The sequence below is a fragment of the Gymnoscopelus microlampas genome (genome assembly GCF_963454915.1).
Source record: "Gymnoscopelus microlampas genome assembly, chromosome: 4".
Taxonomy (NCBI): domain Eukaryota; kingdom Metazoa; phylum Chordata; class Actinopteri; order Myctophiformes; family Myctophidae; genus Gymnoscopelus; species Gymnoscopelus microlampas.
This window is the reverse complement of record NC_139941.1, coordinates 5464679-5480790: the sequence shown is the minus strand read 5'-3', so window position 1 is coordinate 5480790 and position 16112 is coordinate 5464679. Positions and strand designations below refer to the sequence as shown.

General features: G+C 40.4%; 2 protein-coding genes across 3 annotated transcripts in view; both read right to left on the bottom strand.

Annotated features, from left to right (window-relative positions):
• Positions 1-2491: 2491 nt before the first annotated feature.
• On the bottom strand, positions 2492-4977 carry LOC311044335 (E3 ubiquitin-protein ligase TRIM21-like). 2 transcript variants are annotated; one of them, XR_014600676.1, is made up of 3 exons: positions 4864-4977; positions 2825-4592; positions 2492-2707 (listed from the first exon to the last, which is right to left on the bottom strand). XR_014600676.1 is itself a non-coding variant. In XM_084055835.1 (2 exons), exon 2 carries the CDS (start codon positions 4581-4583, stop codon positions 2946-2948), a length of 1638 nt encoding a protein of 545 aa, XP_083911961.1. In that variant the 5' UTR covers positions 4584-4592; positions 4864-4977; the 3' UTR covers positions 2696-2945. The 2 variants fall into 2 exon arrangements, 1 of the variants encoding a protein (XP_083911961.1); XM_084055835.1 differs by having other exon boundaries at positions 2696-4592.
• A 9318-nt stretch (positions 4978-14295) lies between these two features.
• Positions 14296-16112, bottom strand: part of cmya5 (cardiomyopathy associated 5) — a 37306-nt gene continuing 35489 nt past the window's right edge. The window contains exon 23 of the mRNA XM_084054037.1: positions 14296-16112. This exon is cut by the window's right edge and continues 793 nt beyond it. The gene's annotated coding sequence lies outside the window, so the exon portion shown is untranslated.

Below are 16112 nucleotides of genomic sequence, written 5' to 3'. Positions count from 1 at the left end.
TGCCTGGTCGTAACCACTTAAACCCTATATATTAGTTGACCACCGGTCAGTAGTTGGGGGGGGTCCCCCTCCTTTTTTCCAAATCGCAGAAAATCGCCGATCTACAAGCTTATAGATCGGCTATTTCAGCTGATTGCCTTGCCTATTTCCCGCTTAATGTCTGCCTATTTCCGCCGAATGTCTGCCTATTATGACATGCCCAGGATAGAGGCGCTATAGTGCGTAGCAAAAAAGCCTGAAGGGGGGCGTCAACAAGTGTCATTTGGAGTGGCGGACATCTTGGTGGGGGATAAACAGGTTGACTTAACATTAACCCCCACCAGTATGTCTGCAGCTACTATGCCACGCCCCCCGTGGTGACGACACGTTGCCAAACACTATAGGGTTCATGTGGTTTTACGTGAGCAAGTCGTTTCATGTTCTGCCTTTTTGCCACTTTAATTTAACTTTTAAGTTTAATTGAGTCTGTTTGGTTATGGAGATGATGTTCTGAAAGCAGTTACTCATGTTTGTGAGTGTCGGCTTTGAAGAACACGACTGCACTTGACGGTTGAGCTGAATTCAAAGGTTTCATAATAAACATAGTTCCAAATGGCAAAACGTCTTCCAGTGTCAATGTGTGATCCATTTTATTGGATGGGTTGTGAGTGAAATTATTGTGAACATGTTAATTAGCTATATATTCAGATGATAATCATTGCTGTAATAATGCATGTTCAGTAACCAGCGTCTCTCCAGCTCTTTAGTGAACAGAATATACATCCAATTAGGAGAAAGAACTCGTACAGGACAAAGACGACAACATTGGAACACTGATTTAAGATGATATTGGGTTCTTTCTCCTGATTGGATGATGTTGTAGTCCCACTTGAACATTTATTTTCTGTTTATTAAAGAGCTGAGAGACGGGGAAACTCCTGCTACTGAGTACTTTATCATTACACATCCCTCAAAGGCCAAAAGATGAACATAGAATGCCGTCCCCTCAGTCAATTGGTTCTGATGCTCAGCAGACCCTACACTACTAATAATCATGACATTGACATAATTTCTTGACAAATACAACCCAACCAAATTATTAAAAATAAAAAAAATATTTTTTAAACAAAACCAATATGACCAAAAGAACAGAAACCCATAGTAAACTGGAATGCTTTCTGGCTCTAAATAGACAGTACACCATTGCAGAATATTTGACCACAGTGACTAGTAAATTGAGAAAAGTCAACAATGCACAGCCTGGCTATTTGAGAAAAGAGGAGAGGACAGAATAGACTGTTGCTCTCACTGCAGTCAATGGCGTGGTGGAGACAGAGCTTCACTTCTTGACCACATGTCAATACTAGACAAAGAGCTCCTTGGAGCACAGGTCTCAGCCAGGTCAGGTAGGTTATTGTGGGCCAGCCAGCAATGTTTGAAATTCCATCAGGATGGAATATGAAAAATCAAACCGATCCGTCTTGATCACACGACTATAGAGATAATGTGTAACGATTACCGATGTTCGGACGATGTTTAATCCCAATTACCATAGGTAGCCGCCCCACCAATAAGGCATAACTGCATGGCCCTGCCTGCAGTCACACCTGTGTGTGATTGCTGCTCACAGAAATCACAGGAAATCACACAGAAATAAAGTTGAGAGAATGAAGTAAAGAATACCTAAACTAAAGTCTAAAGTCTGGTTGAACACCAGACTCCAAACATAAAAATAAATAAATCAATAGTTCTGTGGAGGTACTTCTGAAGTGAACAGCAAATTATTTTATTTAATTAATTAATGAATGTATTTTATTATTTCTCTCACATTAATCAACATATCACCACTAGACATCAATGTAAATTTGCTGAAATTAGCATGTTATCCGTATTTCATGTTTCATATTTCATATTTCGAGTAGCGTTAGTAGTGGATATAAAACATTTTATTACTGAAAGCTGGTGGGTGGATATGGAGGGTCTTTAAGGTAGCAGCTGCTTGGTATGTAATGGGGTGGAAATAGGGGTGTGGTGGGTGATATGGTGGTGCAAGGAGGGGTGTAGGGGGCTGTGTGGGGGGTTATGGGGATGGGTGTGACGGGTGGGTATATATAGGGGGGCTTTCAGGTAGGAAGGGGACGGGAAAATGGGGGTGTGGCGAATGTCGAGGATATGGGGGAGGGGGTATGGGGTGGGTATGGGGCTTGGGCTTCAACTCAACCGGGTCCGTTTGGGTTAGATTGTAATTTCAGACCCGTTGAAAACTCTAAAGCAGTTGTTCTCAAACATTTTCATGTCAAGGACCCCCAAATTGACATGCATTTGGCTGCAGACCCCCACCTGAAAATATTTTCTGCTAGGGAAATGTTTTCAAGATGTATCAAAATGTTTCGAAAATAGACTATCTACATACAAGCTCAAAATGGCCAGTAAAAGGACGTGTTGAGCTTGTAGATCGCCTATTTTCAAACAAAGTATAAAATAGGGTTAAAGTGATTAAACTGTTCCTCGTTTGCTGTGGACCCCCTGGAACTCCCTCAAGGACCCCTGGGGGTCCCCAGACCACACTTTTGAGATACATATATATGTATCTCAAATTATCTATATTATACAACTGTAGAATTGAAGAAACTTCGAGAATTCATTATTTTTGCACAAACATGTCACACTTAAGAAATCAAAGGCCACCCTAAGAGTACTCTTCAGTGTGTGTAGATTCTGTTCTTACCTGAGAAAAGATCACAGCTAAGAAAACAGGAGTATGCCAAAATCTTCTTAAAAACTTCTTAAGTGGGTCTAAGAAAAAATGTCCTCTTAAGAAAGTGTGCGTAGATTCTGTTCTTACCTAAGAACAGATCAGAGCTAAGAAAACATTGGAGTATACCAAAATCTTCTTTAAAACTTCTTAAGTGGGTTTAAGAAGAAATGTCCTCTTAAGAACGGTTGCTGCATGAGGCCCAATGAGTCTAATCAGAGTGAATGACAGTAGAGATGATCAGAGGAGCAGAGTTTTTACCACTATCGTTGTCAGATGGACTGAAGAATGGATAGAGTTTCTCAGTGAAGGTGCAGCCAGTGAAAGAATAGAGATGAACTCTGGCCTCCACATCATAAAAGGAGACCAGACCCTCCTCATAATCCAGAAACACTCCCACTGTCTGGAGCTCCTCTCTCACAGGGAGGAGGACATCGGGGTGAGCAAGAGCCATGTACTCATTTCCATTCCTCAACCATATAGTCCAGTAACCGTCGTCAGGGTTTAGTGTGATTTCCCCTTTCCTGTTGATGGACTCTCTGGCCAACCCTAAATCCCACGCAGTCTTTCCTTTAACCTGAACTTCATAGTAAAACCTTCCCGAGGAGAAGCTTTGTTTTCCTAAGACATTGAGATATTCAGAGAATCTCTCTTTGTTTTCTGGGAGATTCTTCTCTACGTTTCCATCCTTCACTTGTTTCCCATCCTCAGACAGGATGAGTTCACAGTGTGCTGTATCAGGGTCTAGAGTTACATCCACTGCATATTGCTGTATCCTCCTTAGCTCAGCATCACAAAGCTTCTCCATCTCTTGACTAACTGCCTTCTCCAGCTGAGCCACAGCTGTCCTCACAGTCCCCACATATGACCCATGGACATTGATGTTTGTCCAGTCCTTGGTGGGTGGAGGGGTGTTGATGGATGGGAGGTTCTGGATGAGGTGGAGGTAGTCTCCAGTGTGTGAGAGCTGCTTCAGCTCAGAGCTTCTCTTCTTTAACTGGGTGATTTCTTGTTCCAGATCTTTAATGAAGTCGTCAGCCTGTTTCTCTGTCGTTTTTTGCTTCTCCTCAATCACGTCGATGAGCTCAGCCTGGCTTCTCTCAATACAGCTGATCAGAGCAGTGAAGACCAGCACACTGTCTGCTATCGCTCTGTCTGCATCTGTCTTGCTGAGCTGTACTGAGTGTTTGACCTCCTGCGTCTTCACTTCTCTCTCTCGGATCATCTGCTGAACTTCCGCCTCCGTCTTTCCCAGTTCAGCCTTCTTTTCTTCAAATTCTTCTTTCAGAGAGACAATTTGATGTAGCTTGTGGTCCGACTCTGTGCAGAACTGACAAACACACGTGTGGTCGGTCTTACAGAAGAGCTCCAGAGGTCTGTCATGTTTCTTACACAGAATGTCGTCCAGGTTCTTCACAGGGTCGATTAGTTTGTGTCGTTTTAACCGCGTGACCCTGTGGTGAGGCTCCAGGTGAGTCTCACAGTAGGAGGTCAGACACACCAGGCAGGACTTCAGGGCTTTGAGCTTGGTCTCAGTGCAGACGTCACAGAACACTTCATCTGGTTCAGCAGGTTCCTGGCTTACATTGGAATTGTTTTTCAGCTGCTTTGACTTCCTCAACTGGTCAGCCATCTCAGAGAGGACTTTATTAACAGAGAACTTTGGTCTCTTATCGAAGATTTCGTTGCATAGTGGACACTTACACACATCCTTAGTGTCCCAGTAATCTGTGATACAGGTGTTGCAGTAGTTGTGTCCACATTGAGTGCTGATTGGATCAGTGAACACCTCCAGACAGATGGAACACAGGAACTGCTCTTCAGACAGGAGACTGCTGGCACACGCCATTACTATACACTGAAAATAAACATGGGGGAAAAAATGTAATTCTTGAATGCTCACAGCATAAGAGTTATGAATCTGATCTGGATCATCGTATTAGAATAGTAGAGCTCAATAATGTTGGCACATACTGTAAGGGAAGCCTGTCGTTTTACCAACGGAACGATTAGACTGCAGGATTTCCTATAGTTCCTCTCTTAGAAAATGAAACTAAGAGAAGATCATGTCTCGATACAGTTTAATATGCCTTTGTTCTCTGTTACAGAATAATAAATCCTGTACTCACCTGTCTTTACCTTCTCAATATATCTGCAAAAATGTTAAACTGAAGGTTTAGTAGAGGGTGTGTGTGTGTGTGTGTGTGTGTGTGTGTGTGTGTGTGTGTGTGTGTGTGTGTGTGTGTGTGTGTGTGTGTGTGTGTGTGTGTGTGTGTGTGTGTGTGTGTGTGTGTGTGTGTGTGTGGGCGGCTGCTGCCACCAAACTGTCATGAACACTTTAACTTTCACTTTTCATTGCATCAGGTGACTGAGAGGCTGCTCTGTTGCTGCTGTTAACCCTTCACAGCCTCCACTCTTCTCTGTACTTCATCTGTTTCCCCCTCTGTTGTGGTTTAGTGCAGTGACTCCAAACCTGTGGGCAAAATAATTGGCAAAACTCTACGATTTTAATGATAATACTAGAAAAAGTGATCCTCGGAGCACAGGTCTCCACCAGGTCAGGTTATTATGGGCCAGCAATAGAGTACCGAAGTCCTGACTGTCCCAGTGATATTGTCAGGGAGGTGGCTCTGTATCGTTTACGATAGTCAGTCACTCATATTTGATACAGTCAGTTTCTGGGGAAAATGTAATTAATTCGGCGGCAGTAACATTGCGATTTCTCGCCGTCAGTTGACGCTTCATATCCATATGAGTCAAACCGCCAAGATATGAAGCGATATTAAACACGTCTATGGGAATTCAGAATGGGGGGGGGGGGGGGGGGGGGGGGGATACGACCAGGGTAGGACGCGTACGGTGCTCTATGTTGATGGAATATGAAGTAACGGACAGATCTGTCTTGATCACATGACTATAGAGATAATGTGTACCGATTTGTGTGATGTTTGGACAAAATCTATATAGGAGTAATATGAAACAAATGTGTTTTGCAAAAATTGGCCTCCTGGTGGCGCTATAATAGGGCAATTGAAGACCCCTGACCTACACTATAGGTGTTTTTTCATGTTTGTAGCTGGCTGTAATCTTTCACTGAAGAGCATGCAGGGCAATGCTCAAATACACACAACAGTTCTATACTGGTAAAAAAAAAAACAGTCAGACCTCTGTACCCTGCACGGTTTAACTGCTTCAGTGAATCTGAGACTCCTTGGACCATGTCATTCACTCATCTCTCCATCGCAGCTTCTTGCTCTCAGGAGAACCTGTTCCCCTGTCGTCAGCCTCCAGCACAGATGTACGCCCAGGCAAGGATAACTTTTATTACAGTTTGTAAAAGTGACAGTTTCATGCTCATTGTCTGATGTGACTTTAAGGTTGACATGTAAATCAGTGTGAATGCTAATGTGCACTTCATTGTCATCATCAATGTATGATTATTTGTCTAATTGTTTGTTTTTAATGCCACCTTTTCTTCAATAAAGCCCTGCCAACTACACCATATGGCCTGTTCCTTGGAGGAGTTGATGCAAAAAGGACTTTAGCTTGTTATTAATTCAGTTCCTACATTGACACAATAGTATATGATAAAAGTCATACTAAACTCGTACTGTGTCATAAAAAATGAAGTCATACAATACTTTAGTATAAACAAAATGCCATACAGTCCTGTCGTTAAAAAAATACTTTGTTCTTGTCAGCCTAAATTGTTCACAGCACAGCTATCTATTTTTATATTTAATTCTTGTGACAACCCTGGGGGTTGTCAGGGTGACTGGTGTGGTTGTCATGGTTACTAACCATGTGTCATGTGTGTCAGAATGATTGGAGGGCGGAGTGTGTCATCAGTGGAGATCTGGCCCACCTGGATTGTCCTCTATAGAAGAGGTGGCTGGACTTCATTCTTGTTCTCTCTCTCACTGTGAAGCTCACTGGGAGCACTCCAGCCTTTTGGATTTTGCTTGTTAAAGAACAAGATCACTGTGGTAGAGGTTTGGGTTGTGCAGTTACCTTGTCATGATGTAACTCCAAAGGTGAACAAGAAATCTAAAATAATTGCTGTATAATAATTGAATAGAAATTGATCATTCAAAATATGCTCCTCATTGACATTGTACGGTGAAACGGCTCTCAAAGTCACTCTTTTAGCACGTAAACGAACACAAACAAAGCTGATTCAGTCAATATAGAACATCACCAAACCCAGTACTGTTTTTTTTTTTTAAATAAAAATGTCAACTTCCTGTTGATTTAACTATTTGAAGATCCAGATCCGCGGATCCAGTCCGAGTTCTTTTTAATAAAAATAGCAAAATCAACAGGATGTTAGCATTCTTATTTAAAAAACAAACGGTACTGGGTTTGGTGATGTTCTATATAGTCTGAATCAACTTTATTTGCGTTCGTTTGTGCTAAAAGAGTGACTTTGAGAGCTGTTTCAGCCCACAATGTAATTCAATGAGGAGCATATTTTTTTATTAATGGAGCAATTATTTTAGATTTCTTGCCCACCTTTGGAGATGCATCATGGCAAGGTAACTACACAACCCAAACCTCTACCAAAGTGGTCTTGCCCTTTAACACATCCACCGCCAAAGGGGAGAATTCTCCCCTTTTCAGTCAATGGTGTTTACCGCCAAAGGGGAGAATTCTCCCCTTATAATTATTTTTTTTATTTTGTTTTTGAATTCCTAAAATGTTTCTCTAATTTTTGAGTATAACATTTGTGTCGTTCTCAACGAATTAGGAGATATACATACAACATAAAATGTTTTATTTTTTCAAATCCATTCACTTCAATGTTAAAAAATAAACGGACAAATAATTCACATTTTTTTCTATTAAAAAATGATTAAAAACCCTGGCAGTGGGTGAATAAATTATGAATAAACTCCGGCTGTCAAGCACTGTTAACCACCCCAGTATCCGTATTGTGGGTATAGCTTTAGCAGAAAATAGCCAATCGACAAGCTCACTGCGACACGTGAGCTTGTCGATCGGCTATTTTCAGTCAAAACTTTCCTCATAACACAAAACAGAAAATACACTAGTATTGCGCCCTGAGGCTCACCGGTTACCCATATGGGGTTAAGTTAGTTTTAATAAAATAATTTAAACGTTCTTTCTTTGTGTGAGTTTCCTCATTTTGTTACAAACTCGTTTGCAACACTCTTGGTTGGTTGTTGCAATAAATACATTACATTTAAGTGGTTGAATTTATGTAATTTGTTATCCCTGAGTCACTAGAATACCTCAAAACGAAGTATGGAGCTCGGCCTATAATTGATCATTGTTTTGATTGATATGCTGCATGCCATGAGTGCGAAGTGGTATTTTCTTAAACTTAATTCAGTTAATCATAGAGGATCTGTGGTCATAATACAGCACTGTTTGAGGAACTATAGTTGAAAACTTAAGACATATTTCTTAATGTCCAGTCCAAAGTGAGAACAATGTAGCCTACTTGATTTAACACCAAAACTGCTATAGTTTTGATCATCTGAAACTAAGGAATTTATAAATGACAAAAAGGGTATGAATTTTTATGACATTACGAAACATCTCTCTGTTTCCTTTCAATGAAAGCGTAAATCTGGGTTCAGACTCAGCCAGAGTAAACGTTTTCTAACAGATGGTTTTAAGCAACCTAAATCTCAGTCGTGTCATAATGAACCCTTTCCCTGCTCATCAGAGGGTGTATCTAGTAGATCCAGTCATTCTGTCAGGGGTAGAGGTGTTTGCTGTGGATTTTCATCTTTTGACCTGTCACCTCTTGCTTTAACTTTAAATATAACCTCAAAATCTTAATTAATGTGAAAGGCCTGGTGGTGCAAGAGTAAAGCATAGGCTTCACAAGCGGATGGTAGTGGGTTTGAATCTTGGTCAGGGAAGATCTCAATTTTCGGTCTTTTTAAGGCGAGAACCATGGATGAAGCCCGCCTCCCTCCTCACGCCCTCTTTTAGCTCCGGTAGGAGAGGGAGGAGCATGGAGGGAGCCCACCTCCAGGGGGAGGAGCTTAATACATTTACATATTAATTAAAGATTTTTATGGCCACTGTTTTTTTTCACATGAATTTGTTGGAGACATTTTTTATTGTTTTTTTTCATCACCAGTTTGTATTGACCACAGCTCCATTGTTTTTTTTATTGTATTACCCTTTTAGTTTTTATTTAGTAGTTGTTTTGAGTTGTTTTGAGTGAGCTTTGAACCTCGAACCTTTAGTTTGTGAACCTTTGATTTATCTTTTAAGCCACGCTGGCATGGAAGGTACAATTGGGAACGTCATCGTTAACCCGCCTTTTAGAATTTAGATGGACAGTGAAAATGTTCTTCAGGAGCCTTGAACCCCAAATCTTCTACTTTCAGATCCTGTGTTTAACTCTTGAGCCACACTGGCATGGAAGGTACAATTGGGAACGTCATCCTTAACCCGCCTTTTAGAATTTAGATGGACAGTGAAAATGTTCTTCAGGAGCTTGAACCCCAAACCTTCTGCTTTCAGACCCTGTGTTTAACTCTTGAGCCACACAGGTATGGATAATACAAAAGAGAACGTAATACTTAAACTACCTTTTAGAAGTTAGATGGACAGTGAAAATGTGCTCCAGGAGTTTCGAACCTTAAACCTTTGGTTCATAAACCCCAGAGTTTTCTCTTGAGCCATGGTGGCATATGAACCATGCAACTGAGAACATAATACTCAAACCACCTTTTCAGGATTGAGATGGACAATGAAAATGTTCGTTAGGAGCTTTGAACCTTAAACTCTTTGGTTCATAAACAGTGACACATCTCTTGAGCCACAGAGACATGAAACATTCAGATGAGAAGGAAATACTTATCCTTTTAGTATTTAGATGCACAGTGTATTTCTACATTAACTTCACCACTTAAACCCTCTATTCTTAGTAAAGTTGCAAATTTACTTTCCCGCTTGCCTTGTTACCATCTACACCAAATCTTTTCACAAAGAATTGTCAATCTACAAGCTCACAACACGTCGACACATTGTAAATCTTGACAAATGTTTGCCGCCAGAATAGGGATGCTGGGCCTTACTTCTCCCACCACTGCTGAAGAGCATACAAGACATTAGACAACTAAGAAACCCCAGTGGTGCAGTTAGAGCATACATGGGCAACTGGCGGCCCGGGGCCACACGCGGCCCCCACCCTCACTTAAAGCGGCCCGCAGGTTAATATCAGAATACTGATATATTATTGATGTCAGCTGTTACAATTCCAAACATGCAAACATAACCCACTTTAATTACTTCAGTCTATATTAGTAGCTTGATGACTAGTATTACAATTCTATTGTCTTTTTATGTCCAATGTATTTGTAATTAAATTCATAAGGTTAATATAAGTATAACTAAATGCATTTCAAATTAAATACGAATGTTGCTTTTCAGGATCCCAATTCAAAAGTAGAAAAAAAAAACAGGATTCCAATTTAAAAAATAGCTAAAATAGTCGATCTACAAGCTCAAAACGCGTCGCAACTTTTGTGTGACATAGAATGGCATAGTGAGTGTGGAAATATAGTGGCCCTCTCTATAGACGGATTTCCGCGCGACGTCATCACAGAGCAGAATGCGCAACTCTGCGCATGCCCGGGTGAAGGCGCGTTCGAAAATACAGCCCTGAGCGGCAGTGAGCGCACTGGCCAATACAAACTAATAGGCGAGTGTGCTCCGGTGCGTAATTTCCAAACGCACCCATAGGCTTCCCCCCGCAGCTGCGCGGTCATATTCCTCTCATGTTTACTAACAGGAAACCTCTCTATTATCAGAGTTGCCCACCCCTGAGCTAGAGATATGTTGCTTCTCAAACCAGAGGTTAGGGGTTCAAACCCAAACTCAAAATATTGAGCCTAGCTCACCCCCATTCTCTCACTGAAAGCCAGGCTGCCCAAACACCTCACCTGACATAAACTAAAGGTGATGAGGGGACACACAGCAGGAGCAAATCAATCAATTAGGACGTGGGACATCGAAACAAAGCGTGGGAAAAACCAAACAAAAATAAGATCAATGAAAAGTTTTGAGATTGTAGATCGGCTATTTTCAGAAAGAAGTATGTCATACATTGCAAAAACATACCCTCTCAAATAAGCATTTCATGTTATCTTTATCAATTGCACATGTGTTCATTGATACAGTCTTGTAGTTTGCAATGTACTTTAAATGTAGTCTGCACCAAGTGAGGCTTGAGCGGGCAACCTTGAGGTTGTGAGGCATTCACTTAAGCGGGAAGCCATTGGACCAACAGACCTGATCTAGTGAAAACGGAGGTCAGAGAGATGATACCATTTCACGCAAATAGCTGAAAAATCCTGGGTTTAAGTGTTTTTAAAACTGCTCAAAAGTGCGGACAATCTAAGGGCGGAGCTTACTGGTAAAAGTGATACATGTGTTCCTCATGAGTCAAGGCACGTGTGTAAGCAGGTTTAATGGCTCTCGGCCAAACGAGGCATGACTTTTGCCTGTTTAAAGTTTGCATTTTCAAAAAAATGCTATAGCGCCCCCCTTTGACCAATTGGAGTAAGATTGGTTTCAGTGATATTTGGAATGACCCTGTACATTACTGCAAATTTTCAAAGAAATGTGAGTCTGCATGTACTGTATGTGTTAGGGGCAGATGAATAATTTTCATAAAACTGCAATATTCATTGGCTCATTAAAGCTTCATTTTTTCACTTAGAAAAAATCCGCTTACACCGTTTGGTTGGCATAGGTCCAAAGTTCATGTGTAAAAGGTTTTGTGCAGATTGCTCAAAAATCCCAGGAGGAGATAGATTTTAACAGCTTTACATGTAATTCAAAATGGTGGGAGATCTAAAGGTCAGAGGTCAAAAGTCAGAGTGTGAAAGTTGTTCATCATGAGGAGACGCATGTGTGTATTGAAGTTTTATGGCTGTAGGTCAAACAGGGCATGAGTTGTACCTCTTCAAAGTTGGCATTTTCAACTGAGTGCTATAGCGCCACCTTTTGACGAAAGATTGTGAGATTTATTTCTTGATAATTTTTCATGACCATCTATCATATGGCCGAGTTTCGTAAAAAGCGTATGCAGGGTTCAGCCAGAACTGCGAAAAGTGGCAGAAGAAATGGAATAATGCCAATATCAAAACGGAGCCATGGTGGAAGCCTGGCCCCGTAAAAACAGCCATCAAATAAAGCCAATGCTAATGCGCAAAATGAAAATGGGGGGTGAAAATGTTGTTCGTTTTGGAGCTTATGGCTCAAACACCCCACATCTAAAACCTGGACGACTCCTGCCTCTGAATCAAACACTAGAGCGTTGGCCAGCCATCTCACTGCCAGTGCTTTGAGATCACATCCGGTGAGCAGAACAACCAAATACACATTTGTTTTATTCAATCGATCGATCAATCAGTGTAAGTGATATTCTTATATGGCTAAAACAAAACGTTTTTTGTTAAAAAGTTAGAGCTCTATATTCTGATAGTAATTATTGCTATAGACTAGAGTGTCCATCTCTAAATAAGAAAATACATTTTCAGGTGGGTCAGTGTAGTAGTAGTGGTAGTGTTCCAGTTCCAATTTTGTCTGCTCACTTCTTTGTGTCGTCGCTTACAATTGCACTTGTTTATCCTGTAACCTTCTCTCCTGATTGGAAAAAGTTGCTATCCTGACCTGAACATTTATTTTCTGTTAGAGTTGGAGAGACAGGGAGACTCTTGTCTCACTGCATAGCAATGACTGCAACCAGAATACAGTAGACCTATTTAACACTTATTTTGACAAAAAGAAATAATATCACTCACATCACCTTTAAAGAGAAAAATTATCAGTTTGGAAAAAAGTCTGGAATTTTTATTTGGGGAAAGAGCGAGCCGCCTGTGTTCTGGAGGTTGTTGTGAGGACAGACTGATCTTTGTTTGGTTCTGGCAAAAGCCGTGGAAAAAGCCCAACAATGATGCAAACCTGAGCGCACTGTCCAAGTCATCCGTGGCTGCAGTTTAACAGCCCTGTTAGAAGCACATAAACAGCCTGTAAAAACTAACAGTCTGCTCTTAATTCTGAGCGTTAGAACATTTACCATTCACATTAGGAGAATGATTCCTTTGCTGTGTTTTAATTCTGGAATGTAAAACACATGTAATGACACAAATTGTCAATGCCAGGGGTGGTGGTAGTAGTAGTAGAAATAATCTGCTATAGTAGAAATAGGCCTATTCTGTTAGGGTACGGTCACCAGTGGTGGGAAGTAACTACATTTACTTAAGTACTGTACTTAAGTACAATTTTGAGGTATTTGTACTTTACTCGAGTATTTCCAATTTCCAATACTTTTACTTCTACTCCACTACATCTCAGAGGCAAATATTGTACTTTTACTCCACTACAATTATTTGAAAACTTTAGTTACTAGTTTCTTTTCAGATATAAATTATGATATTATGAAACAAACATTAACCACTTTAGCCCTATTTTATACATAGGCTATTTGAAAATAGCCGATCTACAAGCGTCGCGACGCGAGCTTGTAGATCTGCTATTTTCAAACATTTTAGTACTTTTACTTTTGGTACTTTAAGTCCATTTTGATACCAATACGTCACCAATGTGTCATCTTTGGTGCTTCCTATGGTGCTTCCCTGTCTTCTACAGTATGTTTTTTCTATGTTGCTTCCCTGTCAACGTTGGTGCTTCCTATGGTGTCCGAAATCACATACTAACATACTGTTTAATATGCCAGATCATTTTTTTTTAGTACATCCAACAGTGAAACCCTACTGCGCAGTAGATACTAAATAGTGGGCTGGAAATGGCATAGTTAGTGTAGTATGTGGTTTCAGATGCAACCCATTAGAAATAGCAGCACTGAAGCACTCACACTGAAGTACTGACGCCCTCTTGTGGGACAATATGGAACTCAGAGACATTCTATTACTTGCTTCATGTCGCCCCTGAAAAGGTTCTACAGAACATGGAACAATTATTTAATAGAATAATACGGTTCCATATGGGGAAGGATTCCATACGGAATATTATTCTGTTAAAGGTAGTGTAAGTGATGTTTTTGTTTTGTTAAAAAGTCAAAGCTCTATTTTGATCGCAATCATTGCTATAGAGTGTTTGTTCAGTAACAAGGGTCTCTCCTGCTCTTGGCAGTGGTATAAAGTAACTAAGTACATTTACTCAAGTACTGTACTTAAGTAAATTTTGAGGTACTTTCAAACATTTTAGTACTTTTACTTTTGGTACTTTAAGTCCATTTTGATACCAATACTTTTGTACTTTTACTCAAGTAGATTTTGAATTCCGGACTTTTACTTGTAACAGAGTACTTCTACACTTTTACGTAAGTAAAACATTTGAGTACTTTTTCCACCACTGATCACGTTTTATGTAAAGATAGAAGCACATTGAATTGCTTTGTTGTCGCCTTGTTGTTGAAATGTGCAATACAACTAAACATGCCTTGCCTATAGCAATGATCACCAGAATATAGAGCTATTTAACAAAACAAAAGTACTTGAGTGTCAACTCTATGCATAGTTCTAACAAAGAAATGACTGTAATCAGCGTGGCTGTGCAAATAGAAAAATATTCATTTTAATGTCCGACTCCACAAATCAGTTTTACAAGACAGGGAAAGGATCCTAGTTCATCTGAATTTGCCAGTAATCACATGTAACAAAAACACAAACCAAAACACAGAACTTAATCATTATCTGTTTACAAGGTTATTTACACAAAGAAAGCAGCATTATTCACAGTCCGAGACGCTGAATAAAAAGTGCTACAGTAGGATTATTTCATAAAACTGTAAAACTTTGAGAGGGGGGAAACAAGTGGTAGCACATATTACGAAAGGCGGAGGTACAGACAGCTGCATTGTTTGTGGGAGGGGGGGTTACATTTATAATGTATCGAACAATCAGGTACATCACAATAATACAAACGAAAAGCAACTACAAACCTCGAATCTCATCTAGCATCTAATGTCTAATCTGTAGAGGGAAATGGTTCATCTTCCCTCATGATTGTATTATTCTGGCAGTGTCTTTGAATAGAAATGACAGTTTCTGTTGTTGACATTGATAACAATGATTGGTAACATGACCGTCCTTATTTTGGGCATGTCAAAATAATGCAAAACCTTTCGAAAACATCTGATCTGCAAGCTCACAACGCATCGCAATGTGACGCCTGGGTGAGCTTATAGACCTCCTATTTCCGCTATTTGTCATGAGTACATATATTGGGCTCAAGTTGTTAAAAGTTGAGAATGTATGTATTCTGTCAAATGACTTGCTACCGTTACTGCTATAGGGTTATATCTAGAGTTTACAAGAAAAAGAAAAAAAAGGCATAAAAAGCAACTGATCAATTAGCAAGGTCTTGTCTTGTCTTGTCGCCTAAGACCAAAACGAATTGTAATGATAGTCCTACCAGCAGTATGCCCTATCTTGTACATTTGAGCTTTAATAATAAATAAATCCTACATGACATTGTAGACTTTTCTTTGCTCAAGTAAATATTTTCATATTTCATTTGTATGTTTCAAAATATACAAAACATGGTCAAAAGATATACTGGAAATATATTTTGGACCCTGGAAATATATTTTCACAATATATTTTGGCCACTCAGAATATGGTTTCTCCCATGTATTTGCTCCAAAGTATATTGTTTTGGCCAATATTTGTATATTTGGAGACACAGGACGTACAGTATTTTCCCATTTTCACATGGGAGAACCGGGTTTGAATCCTGGGCGTTACACTAGCTCAGTGGTTATCAACGCGGGGTCGGGTCGACCGCCAGGGGTCCTTGAGGGGGAACCAAACGGACCCTTATGGGTCTGTAACTCAGAGGCCCAATTTCCCACCGGGTTGAACCGGTTCCGTTCTTTTTTCCCGCCTAATTCTGAACCAGTTCAGAGCGTTTCCACTGAAAATGAATTGGTTCAGAAACTCTAAAAGTTGGTTCAGAACTGGAACCAAAACATACATGTTTTTTTTTTTGCCCTGAACTGGGAACCAAAGTGGGCGTGTCACTATTCTACAGGTGGGAAGATGCAGATGCAATATAAACGATGGCAAAAGCAAGCGAAAAATCATCATAAAAGAAAAGTGAAACTGTAACTGCCATTGACGATTGAATTTCCGAACACTTCGACCGGTCATATTCGACCCATTGCTGGCCAGGACTGGAAACGAACCTGGGGCAACCGGGGGACCCCCTGCTACTCCAGGCAGGCTCTCTAACCATTCAGCCATGCCACCCCCCATTTACAAGGGTTCTGCTTAAAACTGGTGGAAACACAAGCCGGTTTCACGGCCCGTTCCATGAAATGAATCTAGAACGGAACCAGTTCTAGAACGAACCAACGTTTTGG

Coding starts and splice junctions, on each gene's coding strand:
- LOC311044335 (XM_084055835.1), bottom strand. CDS start 4,583: ATGGCGTGTGCCAGCAGTCTCCTGTCTGAAGAGCAGTTCCTGTGTTCC.